Source organism: Hydra vulgaris, chromosome 11 (genome assembly GCF_038396675.1).
Source record: "Hydra vulgaris chromosome 11, alternate assembly HydraT2T_AEP".
Lineage (NCBI taxonomy): Eukaryota > Metazoa > Cnidaria > Hydrozoa > Anthoathecata > Hydridae > Hydra > Hydra vulgaris.
In genome coordinates this window covers 45,255,001-45,268,654 of record NC_088930.1, presented here as the reverse complement: position 1 = coordinate 45,268,654, position 13,654 = coordinate 45,255,001, and the positions used below count along the sequence as shown (strand labels likewise).

At 25.7% G+C, this 13,654-nt stretch overlaps 2 protein-coding genes across 2 annotated transcripts in view; both read right to left on the bottom strand.

Annotated features, from left to right (window-relative positions):
- Positions 1-4: 4 nt before the first annotated feature.
- Positions 5-1,971, bottom strand: LOC100206235 (general transcription factor 3C polypeptide 5). Its single transcript, XM_065808961.1, has one exon. The coding sequence runs from the start codon at positions 1,863-1,865 to the stop codon at positions 408-410; it is 1,458 nt and encodes a 485-aa protein (XP_065665033.1). The 5' UTR covers positions 1,866-1,971; the 3' UTR covers positions 5-407.
- Positions 1,972-11,274: 9,303 nt separating this feature from the next.
- LOC100215658 (small glutamine-rich tetratricopeptide repeat-containing protein alpha) overlaps positions 11,275-13,654 on the bottom strand; it is a 43,266-nt gene continuing 40,886 nt past the window's right edge. The window contains exon 11 of the mRNA XM_065808960.1: positions 11,275-11,489. Within this exon, the coding sequence (XP_065665032.1) occupies positions 11,366-11,489 (124 nt within the window). The 3' untranslated portion in view covers positions 11,275-11,365. The remainder of the gene's footprint in view (positions 11,490-13,654) is intronic.

The window sequence follows — 13,654 nt, the reverse complement described above, 5'->3', positions numbered from 1 at the left end:
AAACGTTTCGAAGCATTTATAAAAATAATATAAATTAATTCAACAGAATAAATAAAATAAGAATTAGCAATCATTATTGTTATTATCATAAATCAAAAAAAAAAAATTAAAAACTTGAGCTATTCATGTTGTTAACATAGATCAAATGTTGAATATAAAAAAAAGTCAGTAAAATACTTTATATTAGTCCACAAACAAATTCACTTGAGTAGCAAATACTTGTAAAAAAATTCAAAAAAATGACTTAAACTAAAACAGCATTAGTGTATATGCAAAATGTATTTCAAAACTACTTGCCATATTATTTTCTTTATTCAATTTTTTCTTTATAAACTTTAAATTAACATCAGTTAATCAATTATATAAATAATCAAAAAAAAATTTTTTAATTAATAAAACTATAAAAATTAATCATTATCAACTCCAACATCATTAAGTATTTGAAGAAAGCTAACGTTATCAATATTATCTTTATTCATTCTGCTGTAACTCTTATCTCCAACAAATGAACCCTCATCAGTTTCTTCGCCTTCAATTAAATTAGTATTTGGGTTACCTATTTCTTGCCTCTTAAAATAGTCATACGCTGCTTCAACTATAAGTGAACGAATTTTATTTAAAACACCAGGTTCAAACCACCCATCTTTCTCTGTGCAAACAGTTTCTTTACCATCATTACTATGTATTACTTCCTGAGCTCGTGGTTCATGCAAATCACAGAGCTGATACATCATATATCGTGTATATATTGGCTTAGTTGTACTAAAAATATATGGAAACAAATCCTGATAAGTATTGTCACAGTTACTTTCAACTGGATTAATTACAGAGCTACTATGCATTGAAACACGAGTCTGCAAATTTCGTGGAGTATAATTCATATTACTACGCCTTGGCACCAATTGAGCAAAGTTACAGTTGGAATCTTTTGAGTTACGTATACGAACTTCAAGAAGCTGATAAACTTTTGCACTAGGATCTTTTCTTGGGTCATACCCCATTCGACACCATAGTGTCCTCCAAGGTCCATTTAACCAATAATAACTAAAACAAGATAGGATTTTCTTAACTCGTTCATTACCAGTTTGAACATGGCACTTTAAAGCTGCTTTAGACCATAAAGGTCGTTGAGCAAAGAGCTCTTCGATAATCCTAGCAGCTTCCGCATCAGGACCATTTTTTAAAACATTGAGATTTTCAATAGCTTTAGCAGAGGGATGCGTAATAATACTTTCAGTATCAAAAAGTGCAGCTTGAGATTCTGTATATCTCTTTTTACGCACAAATCCAGTTGAATGTTTAGCTGCAACATTTTCACTCGTTAACTCTTTATTTGAAAAAGTGGGAGATACAACAGGATCAGGTCTGTAATTATAGTTTCCGCATGTATCAATGCGTCCAAAAATAGGCGGAGTCAGATGTGGTGGAAAGTTTTTCAAATTTAACTCACTACCATGTATTGTTTTGAAGTAATCCCACATTGGTTTCTGAGTAAGGTATTGATAGTCCATTAAAGTTTGAAATTTGTATGACTGCTTTACAATTCCGCAAATTTCTTGATTATATTCCATCCCATTCCCATCTTTCTTTAGTCGACGCCTTACCTTAATTAGTATACCACAGCAAGGAACTAAATCAGCACATATAAAATGGGCATTTAAATCTTCTGGTCGATAAGTCATTTGCAGACGACATTTTTTCTTATAAAAAACCTCACTTATAAGATTTTCGCCGCCCAGTGTAGCTAACATTTTATCGACACTTTTTATGTAACCCGGGTATTCAACAAGCACCAGCTTTTTTGTAGATATATTTGAAAAATTTATTGGAAGGTCATCATTATTGCATTCATTATTGCTCTCCATTCTTCTTGAAAAGAAAACCAATCACATAATAAAATTGTAAATTTAAAAAAAGAGGTAAATAAAGCAACTTCTATTTGATGAGATAAATTTATTTATTAAACATAAAAAAATTTGTTTTTAATAAACCTTACAAATATTATTGGATTTGTTATAGTAAAGCTGAATAAAAACAGTAAAATTTATAATAATAATAATATAATATATATAAATTTATAACAATAAAATGATAAAGATAATTAACAAACTCATTATTTTTTCACATTTTTAATTAAAAAACACATAACACTTGCAAATATTTGATTGTTTCATGGAATTTTTTATCCTGAAAAAAGTGTGTACTTTTCTTTTAATCTTTTTATTATTTTTATTATTACATGATTATCATTATTTATGATATATTGTTTTATTAATCATATTGATAGACTTAGTACTGTTACTAAAAATTATTACATTATTAATCTTGCAAATTTCATAAATTATTGGATGTGTACAAATATAAACTACTAATAACCTACATATTGCATCTATTTTTTCATATATTTGCTCTTAGAATTTTCAGATCCAAGTTTCAATCCTCGAGAGGATGTCCAATCCCAAATTGAAACATTCTCTGGAGCTGGATCTTGGCCAATTAAAAAAACTAATTGAGCGCAACTCTCAGCCAATAATACTCTGCTTGAAAAGAAATCTTGGGTATTGTCATATAATTACCTAAATTTCATCTGAAAAAGATGTTTTCAGTGTGGTGGAGGGTGTATGGCATCTTAGGAATTCATTTCTGAAAATCCACCTTTTTTAAAAGTCACCTCCCTAAAGGTCCAGAAGGTTAGGTACTGTCACAACTTTAGAGAGAAAGCTACTTGATTAATTTTTTTTAATTTTATTTTATTTGCAAATCTCCTTCAAACTTAAACTCCAAAATACAAACACAGTGTGTAAAAACAAGTTCAGTATGGTATTTCCAGAAGTGTAGAATTTCTGGATTGAAAGCCGAGCATTCTACAATTAGTCTATTACGGCATTATGCATTATCCTACTGCATTTACAACTGACACTTCAGAGATCTACTGTAGTGAACTTTTCTTCATTCTAGTGTTAAAAAAACTTTATTTTTCCTTTATTGTAAACTAAATTATTCCCCCTCTTTGATTTTTCTCCTTTTATTACTAATTTCCTAAAAAGTAGCAAAAATACACAAAAATACAAAAAAAATGGTATTTTAAATTTATAGAAAAAAATTACAAAAGCTCATGCAGTCAATCAATTTTTTGGCATGTTGATACTCAAACCATGACAACATACTATGACATTTTTACAGCATTCTTCAACTGGATTAATTAAAGAGCTACTATTATACAGTGATTTGTTTTGTTGCAAAAATTATGCTTTCCTAGCAAATTTTGATCATTTTAAATTAAATTTAATAAATATTCAGAATTTCAAAAAACTTTTTTAAAATTTCATCAATTGACTTAAATCCTGCTAATGCTATATTTTATTAAAGTTATTTTATTGATTTTGCTGGTTATAGAATCAAGATCTATTTTAGTTTCAGATATATTCACATTGCGCCAATTTAATTTATTAATAGGTTATATACTTTAAATTAGCAATTAAACTATCACCTGCTACATAACAATTGAAGATTTTGATTGAACTTATATTTCTTTTATATTTTTTTAGTTAAATTATTTGCATAAATACTTACTAGGCTTATTATCCACATTTTAAAACGTATGGGTCATTCCATGCCAAATGGAGCAAATTTTTATGAGATTCCTCAGAAAACATTTAAGGGCTATTTTGCATTACATTTTATTCTACAAGCAAAAAGGGTTTTTTCATCATTTTCAACATAAGTTTTATACTTCAACAACAAGTTGGTTTCAACTATTTTAAGATAGCAAGTATGCAGTTTATACTTTTAAAAGAACAAAAAAATTTAAAATCTTTTTCCATAAAAACGAGCTTAAGTTGACATTTCGGTTTTGGAATTTTTTGTGATTTTAAGGAGCTTAATCTTTAAAACTAGTTCAAAAATCAAACACAAATCAAATTGTCTGTTGATTTGAACATGGTGGATAAATAATTAAAAAAAAAAATCAGTTGATTAAAATGTTTTAGGTCATCTAAATGAGCTGGATCAAAATTTTATAAAAACTGATCCTTGATGCAACGTATTTATAACCCTAAAAGATAGTCTCTAAAAGTCAGGTAAATTTTTGATAAAAACAAATTATGTGTGTCTTTGAACTCTGAGCTTAAACTGCATTGAATAAATAATATTATTTGTTATAAAATAATAATTTAAAAATATGTTTATAACCCTATAACCCCCACTTTATGATTTTTAACCATTTTTTAAAATAAAAATTAAGCAAAATGTTTTGCAACTTGTAAATTGAAGTGATGAAAAAAAATTTATAAACATTTTAAATACTAAATGTATGACACTAAATATTTTAAGATATTTGTTTATATAACTTGATATTACAGTTCAAATTTTTTTTCAGCTATTAAGGCAAAAAGTTTTTAAGACAATAAACAAAATTAAAATCAAAAAAAATTTAAATTTCTCAAATAACAAAATAATCTTATTGATTTCTTTTAAGTCAATATTATAAAATCTTCCTCTGTTAGACTAGACCTTTAGAGATTGAACTTTGCATAAAATATGTATCAGGGGTACCCAACAGAGATCATCTCTGCATGGCCACATGAAATTGCTACATAAAAAAGACTTTTTCATAAATTTAATGATGCTCTTCTGAAATACTTCCTAAATACCATTAAGCATGATAAATGCACGCTACATATGTTCCTGGTGTATAACTTGAAATTTCATTAATATAAACTCTGCAGATAAAAATACCCACATCAGTGCAAGCACCATTAAATGTAACTCTAGTTATTTTATTGAGGTAAGTGGCATTGGTATGAAACTGTGGTGATTTCATGTCCCAGGTATTGTAGAGGAAGAATGGTATCTGTCGCCGAATTGAAGTTTGCAATGTGTTTTTTTATAAAACTTTTTTTGTACAAGAAGCTTTACATTTTGATGGTAGTGGCAAATACAAACTGCATGCAGACAAGAAGCACCACCCAGTGGGATGCACCACTTGGGTTTCAGCTCACAAAATTTCGAAATCCAATTTTAAGATAGTTATATATTATTTAAACTCAATATGAAGTTATTTTATATTGAGTAAAAGAAGTTATTTTTAGATATGTTACTTTAGATCATCTAATTTAACTGACAAACTTGTTTTTTCCTAGACAAACCCTTGAATATTCACTGCATTGATAGAATTGAACAACCTCTGTAATTACATCTTTGCTTAGTTCTCTACCCAATTTTTGAGGTTTAAATAATTTTCCATTTTGTTTTCTTAATTTCTGTATTACAATTTTTTTTGAAGTAAAAAAATCCTGTTAAGTTTTCTCTTTTGACCAACTGTCTGGAGTAAAAGCAACTATTTCCAAACATAAACACATTGGCAACAGCATTTTGTGTAAGAGCTCTTATGTTATCAACTTTATGCTTTCCATATGCAACTCTATCTCTTTTTGAATCAATTTTGAGAGGCGAGTATCCAAAACTTGCAATACTTAAATTAAGATCTTTTAATGTTAGGTTTTCAACATAAATTTATTTTTCTTGGAGTTCATTTGCATTTGTATGATGATGTTTGCCATGCAGTGTTTTTCTGCAACTAGTGCAGATTTTTGATCAGGAATTAATCCAATATCTTTTGCATATGAAAGACTGATAACTCTAAGAGAATCTATAAAGTAAAAAATAATTACTTTTATATATTGTTTAACATTTATCTATTACCAAAGGTATTTGTATTAAATTAAAAGTATTAGTTTAAATATCAAAACTTTTCACTTTTTTTGTGTACTTGTTCAAAAGTTTACAACAATACCTTTGATGATCACTCTCATACCTAAACAAGAAAACTTTTTCCTGATAGTTAAAAATAAAATCTATTTACTTTGCTTCTCAAAGAAAGAAGCTCTTGGTTTAGTTTAGACTTCTTTATAACATTTACTTTTTTTACTGTTCATTTAACACTTGACCAATACAGCAAGGAGAGAGTTCAGGCTACTCATTATTAATTAGTTCCAAAAAACAACAACATATTTGGTTTAAAAGTAAAATTTAATGGAACTTTTTTTCTTAAAAAAAAACTTTTTTTATAGAAAAATTTACCTGACTTTTAGAGACTATCTTTTAGGATAATAAATACATGCTCATTAATTTTTTGGTTTTTATTAAGACTTTTCAATTGTTGCGTATAAGTAATTTATAAAAAAAAAAAATTGTAGTTCATTTTGATGACCTATAACTTTTTAACGCAGCTATTTAATCAATTGATTTTTTTAAAATACTTTTCCTCCGCGTGTAGATCAACACGCAATTTAACTTGCATTAATTTTTAAACTAGTTTTTAAGATAAAGCTTCTTAAAATCACAAAAAATTTCAAATTCCAAAACAAAAATATCAACTTTAGCTTGCTATTATGGAAAAAGTAAAGATGCCAGATTTTTAATATTTTGTTCTTTCAAAAGTATCCATTGCATACTTGCTATCTTAAAATAATTGAAGTATAAAACCAACTTGTTCATATGTTATTAGCTGTTAAAAACGACGAAAAAAACCTTTTTGCTTGTAGAGTAATGCAAAATAGTCCACTACTTTAATAATGTTTTCTCAAGAACCATATGAAAAATTGATCTGAAATTTTAAAAACATGCTTTTCTCATATACAAAATTAAAAATCTCATGTAAAAATTAAAGTTTCAGCAAAATCTGAGATGGTCCATGAGGGACCTTCGCTCCACTTGGCATGGAATGACCCATATACAAAGAAAATATAGAAAAACATATAGAGTATGATTAAAAACATTTGAGAAACAACAGATACTAATAATAATAATAAAAAAAAAACTCTATGACATCTATTATTATTTATATAACTGTATACAGTTATAATGAAGAGTAAAATTTAAGTTTCATTATATTATGGATGATTAAAATGTTATAATCTATGCTCTCTATTGAAAGCATTTTTAAATATGCCTTTGGTTAAAGAAAAGAAAAATAACTTTTTGCTGGTTAGAGAAAAAATCTAATGAATCTCTTACAATATTAGGTTTGGATTCTAACATTTTATAGCAATTTACAGGTGGTTAAGGATATAGTAATTTACAGGGGGTTAAGGATATAGCAATTCTTAAGGGTTATAAACAAAAACAAGCTGATTTAAAAACCATTAAAAATTTTTTTTTTAAATTTAGAACAATTAAAAAAAAAAAAAACAGAAAAGAAAAGAAAAACAAAACAAGTAAAAAAAATAATTAAAAAACAAATAAGCAATTATTGCAAACTAAAAGAGGCTCCAGAGTTGTTAAAGAGAAATTTCATTTTCTTTTTTTCTTTGTTTTTGCTTTTATAAAAACAAAATTGATAAAAATTGTTACAGTGACTTAAACATTTATAAACATTGTTGTTTAAGTGTATTATTTTTAGAAAATACATCTCTAATGTGTTTAGTATATTATATGTTAAAGCAACTGTTCAGAAATCAACTTAAATAAAAGCTAATCATTATTTCACAAACAAGATACATCATTATATTTTTTATATATATTTTTGTTTTATCTTTAACTTTATCTTTTTTACTTTTTTGGAAAAATTGAAGTAAATAGCTTAAACAAATTGGCATTCTATTTCTTTTAAAATGTAGGAAAGATGACCAGAACACCCTGGAGCTGTTTTTTCAAACCAAGGAAACAAATCTATAAACACATTTAATTTCTATGTACTTTTAATAAAATACAAATACTCATGTAAAACAAAACAAAACAAAAAATTGTTAAAAATGAAATGTTCTGTTATTTTTATTTCAAAAAACTTAATATCTAATAATTCAATAACTAAAGATTAAATTTTCTTATTTTTCAGCATCATGTTCATCTCTCGTATATGCATCTTTCTACGCCTCTTTTCATATGCTTTGCCATGAGTCTCTAGAGACATATCTTTAAAGTCTATTTTTGGACCACCAAGAGTCCATAACCAATCTGGATATTCATTTACAGGTTTTAATTCTACATCCTTGCCATCTTTTGAAAAATCTAAACCAGGACATGAAGTAGGCAAAGGTTTAGAAGAGTAGTTTTTTGACCAACATTTCAGCACATTTTGAGATCGAAGCACAGATTTGATCAAAACGGAATTAAAAATAGTTAATTTTGGACAGATAAACATTAAATTTGATAAAATCATATGAACCTAAACAGCAACAATACCAATACAGAATGAAACCTAAACAGCAACAATACCAATACAGAATGAAAAAAAATAAGCATTATGTATTTCTATTCTTGAGTCCTTAATACACGGGGTAGTGGGGGTGAATAAAAGGAAGGGGGTGGGAATTTTAGTCGAGATCTGATAAACAGGGTGGGGGGAGATAGTGTGGATTTATAAACTGAAATTTTTTATTAAAAAATTTCAGCTTATAGATCCACCTAACTAATATTTTTTACAAAATACACATTTAATTCTTTTAATTATATTAACTATTTAATTCTAGCGTGGCTTGTGGTCAAATGCGCATTTTCTAACAGCTGTTTTATAATAATAATTAAATAGGATTTAATACGGATTTACTTGATCGGCGATTTTAAAGCCTGTTTACACTGAAAGTTTTTGTTTTTATTAGTAACTGAAATAATTCAGCCACTGATAAAAACAAAACAAATCCCTTTTTTTTTTCGATTATAACAAGTAAAAATTAATTAACGGAGGTGGGGGTTCTTAATAAGCTTAGAGTGGGTGGGAAAATTTTCCAAAAATTAATAAACATCCCCACCACCCATCCTTTTATTAAGGACTCAAGAATACTGAATTTATATTATTAAAATATTTCAAAATGTTTTAATAGATATTCACACATCAATCAAAATGTTCATGTTTTTATGGCTTTGGAGAATTTATTGGCAAAAACTAGTAAATAATAATTATATAAATATATATATATATATATATATACATATATATATACACACACACACACATATATATATATATATATATATATATATATATATATATATATATATATATATATATATATATATATATATATATATATATATATATATATATATATATATACATATATATATATATATATATATATATATATATATATATATATGTATATATATATATATATATATATATATATATATATATATATATATATATATATATATATATATATATATATATATATACATACATATATGCTAATGGCAACATAAAATAATTTAAAATTGTTGGGCAATAAAATTGTAACCTTATACTCTTTTATCTTTTTTTTTAAATAAATAATTTTTAAAATATTTTTTTGTAAATTTTTTTAAATAGAGATATGTATATATATATATATATATATATATATATATATATATATATATATATATATATATATATATATATATATATATATATATACAAAACCAAATATTATAAATCAAAGTGTAAGCAAGATATTTTCTTCGTCTTTTTATTATTATAACTTTTTATCTAATAACTATCAGATAAAGTTTTTTATATCTTGTCCCCTTATATTTATATCTTGTATCTATACCTTATATCTTGTCTCCTTATATCCTTATATCTTGTCTCCCTATATCCTTGTATTTTGTCTCCTTATATCTTTATATCTTGTCTCCTTATATCCTTATACCTTGTTTTTATCTTTTCACTAAACTAAAAATTAATTTTTATATTCATAATTACTTTTTAGCAAAATTTAAAGAAAGTTTTAACAAATTAAAAAATTATTAATTTTCAACTTATATATTTCTATATTTTTTAACTTTATTTTTTACGAGCACCATATAAATTTAAAGATTATGTAACTTATATTCAGTGTTTAGGTGCGCAGTCTGACATCATAATGAAATAGCCTGCTAGTGGGGCTTCAGTACATACATCAACTGACTAATAGGTAGAACATGCAAGGAAGTGCCGCTATATTGACTAAGGGTTTAGGTTTAACTTAAGAGTTGTGGGTTTTAGTTGATACACATGCATGAAAATTCAGAATAAGTTTGACTGTGCTGAGCGCGACACTTGCTTCTCATATAAATAACAGTTCTGAAAGGATTTATGATTATGCGATTTCTAAGAATTTTAGAGGAGAAAAAATATAAATAAAAATGCATGTAGCATCAAAGATAGAATTAAATATATAACAATGATAAAATTCTGTGCACTTTAACTCAAAGAGAAAGTTGAAAAAGTAGCTGGCTAGTTAATGAGATTTTTTTCAAGATTAACTTTTGGGTCTTTAATTGTGCAAGATGAATGCTGAATCTTTTGGCAAAGCAATCAAAAAAAACTTTACAAGACTCAGAACCTTTTGACTATGCTCATTCCCTGTCCTTATACTGGCCACAAACTGGTTTTACCACTGTCACATACTGGTTAGTTAGTTTGTGCCATAATTGATTTAAAAAATATATATTTCAGCATTATTCCAACATTTTTAATGGTGGTAATACAATTGGACCAAAGTATGAATTATTTAAAAAACCACAGAGCAATTGAAAATCCTTTTTATTTAAATTCAATTTATTTTTTTTATTTTTTATTTTAAATTTGAAATAAAATGTAGAGATTCGACTTAAAAATAAAAAATAAATCAGTAATAACTTGGCTTTTGATTGGCTGGTTTGATCGCTCTTATTATTAGTTGGTTTGATTGTCTTCGTTATTGCCTTTGTCATTCATCAGTTAGATTGTCCTCATTAGAATAGTGAGTATTAGTATAACTTTTAATAAAAATAATTTAATATGCTTCCTCTTCCCCCAAACCGCTTATATATGTAAAACATGGTAAAAAACAATCTTCATCATTTTTTAAAATTGGATAAGATTAAAATTTTGATAACAATAATTTCCATCATTTATAAAAACCAACTCTTTTGGAAAAATTATATGACGATAGTCTAAAATTAGATGAATCAGGCTACAAAAATAACTGTCATGGTATTTTCAAAATATTTTTAATCCTACCCTTATATATGTGCAAAAAATGGAAATATTTGTATTTTCTGACTCGGTCAAACCATAAGAGTACTCATAAAAAAGTTACTTATTATTGAAAATATATATCATAAGAAACCAAAAAAGTATGCATTTACATATATATATATATATGTATATATATATATATATATATATATATATATATATATATATATATATATATATATATATATATATATATATATATATATATATATATATACACATATATACACACACACACACACACACACACACATTATCCTCATGTCAACAAATTATGAAAAAATGAGAAGTTGTCTATAATTATTTTAATATCCCAAAACAACAAAAAAAATAATTACAAAATTCATTATAATTTAAAATATTTCAAGCATTTATGGGTAATTATTTATCAGGTGGATTTTGAGGGTTTGGATTTCGGTGTTGATGACCTTGTTGAAATTGAGCTGATAGATTTGCTGCCAATTCAGGATTCTGCTGACGCATTTGCTCAGCAAATAAAGATGCCCTACAAAATAAAACATAATAAAAAACTAGAACGCCCTTCAAAATAAAACATAATAAAATTATTAGAAGAAAACAAATTGATTAAAAAAGAAATATGAAAAAAAAAAGATTAAGTTTATTTATATATTTAACTATTTAATTATAATAATTAATTATATATAATCAAATAAAATAAAAATAATACAAATAAGTTATCCATAAATGAAATTATAGAGGACTGAAAATGAATTGGATTGAATTACAATTAAAGATTGAGAAAGAATCGGAGTGAATTATAAGGAAGAAATGAAGCCAAATCAAGACAAATGAGGATTAAAAATAAATTGGATTAATTTATTTTTCTATTTAATTCAGTTGAATTCATTCTTAGTACTCTCCTACATACTTTTACAGAAAAATTATAGATGACTGATTTTTAAAGAGGAATTATACATGTGGACTGAGAACTATTTCAAAAAAGTTATCATCAGTTTAATATTCTTAGTTGATAGTAACAACTAAGAATATTGCTAACAACTAAGAATATTGAAAACATTCTTAGTTATTAGCAACAACTAAGTATACAGAATGACTAGGCTACCCCACTCAAATGTAAGTAGTTTTTTTTATATATTTTGAATTTTGAATGAATCAATATTTTATTGAATTAATTTTTTGTGTGTGAATGTTATCAATAGTTTACAATATTACATTGTTTACGCAAATTATTTCTAGTCTGCACTTAGCCCGGGCAACTCAAAATGTCAGCAGGCGACCAACATTAACAAAATAGTTGCTTTCAGTCGCCTTTTTGGTAACCGACCAACCGAGTGTACAATCCTGCTTCATATATCTTATACTCTGAAAGCTGCTTATATTTTGTCAAATATAATTAACATAGCTATACTTCCAAAATATATTTGAAAAAAAATCTGTAGTTTATGTATTAATTCAATCAAATATTGATTCATTCAAAATTAAAAATATATAAAAAAACTACTTACATTTGCATAAGGGCCCCTATATTTGAAAATTTGGGATGAGTGGGGTAGCCTAGTCATTCTGTATACATTTTAAAGCTTTTTCAGCAGGTTTTAGAGTATAAGATATATGAGCTTAGATATTTTGCTGACAAAACATAAGCAGGTTTCAGAGTATAAGATATATGAAGTTAGATATTTTGCCAATGTAAAATTAAAAAAAAAATAAATTTAAAAAGTTTATCTAGATCAAAATACAATAAAACTGTTGAATGAAACAACAAATCAACAAGATTATGGAATAATTAATGAGAATTTAACTAAAATAAATGAACTCTAAGCTTTGTATTTTGAAAGCGTAGGATTTATAAAGATAACTTTGTATGAAAAAACATGACATAGTAACTTTTTAACATATTAATATATAACTTCTTACTGAAACATATGACTAACACAAAACTACACCTCTACAATCATTAAAGTCTCTTCCTGTGTATTAAGCATGTGAGAGTAGCACATGGACATTATATTTTAAGAGAGGGAGAAGAAGAAGATAAAGAAAAAGAAAAGATAAAGAAAAATAATAAACATTAAAAAAAAATTTTTTTTGGCTTATTCTAAATTATACTTAATATACAGTACAAACAGTATAACAGCATGGAAAATAACAGCCGGTCAACGGTCAATAACCGCCTGAAATGACTAAAAATACTATTTTGATCTCTCAAAAGGAATTCTTGCCGGTCATGGTTGACCGGTTGAAAAAAAAATCAGAGATTTAAAAGCAAGGTTTGACAAATAATCAGGATGTTATTTGGAAAATGCCTACACTAAAATTTTATAAAATTACTTAAATTTTGAAAAAGCATTTAAAATAGTTTTCGTGTTTATGATTTAATTGCTAGCGGTTAGTTAAAGCGAAAAGAATTTAAGAATTTTTTCTTTAACCCTTTTATTTTTCAATACTGCCTGATTTTTATCATTTTAGAAATGTTCCAATAGATTTATTTTTTATCAATACAATTCAATAATTAAAAATTAAAAACTTAATATAATTTATATCAATATAAATCAATAATTAAAAATTAATAATTTATTAATAGTTTTAACTATAATCATTAAGTTTTTTGCTTCGCTTATTTAAATTAATTTTATTTTACTGATGGTGAAAATCCTTTTTTCTTAAATGATTAAAGTGTTCATTTTA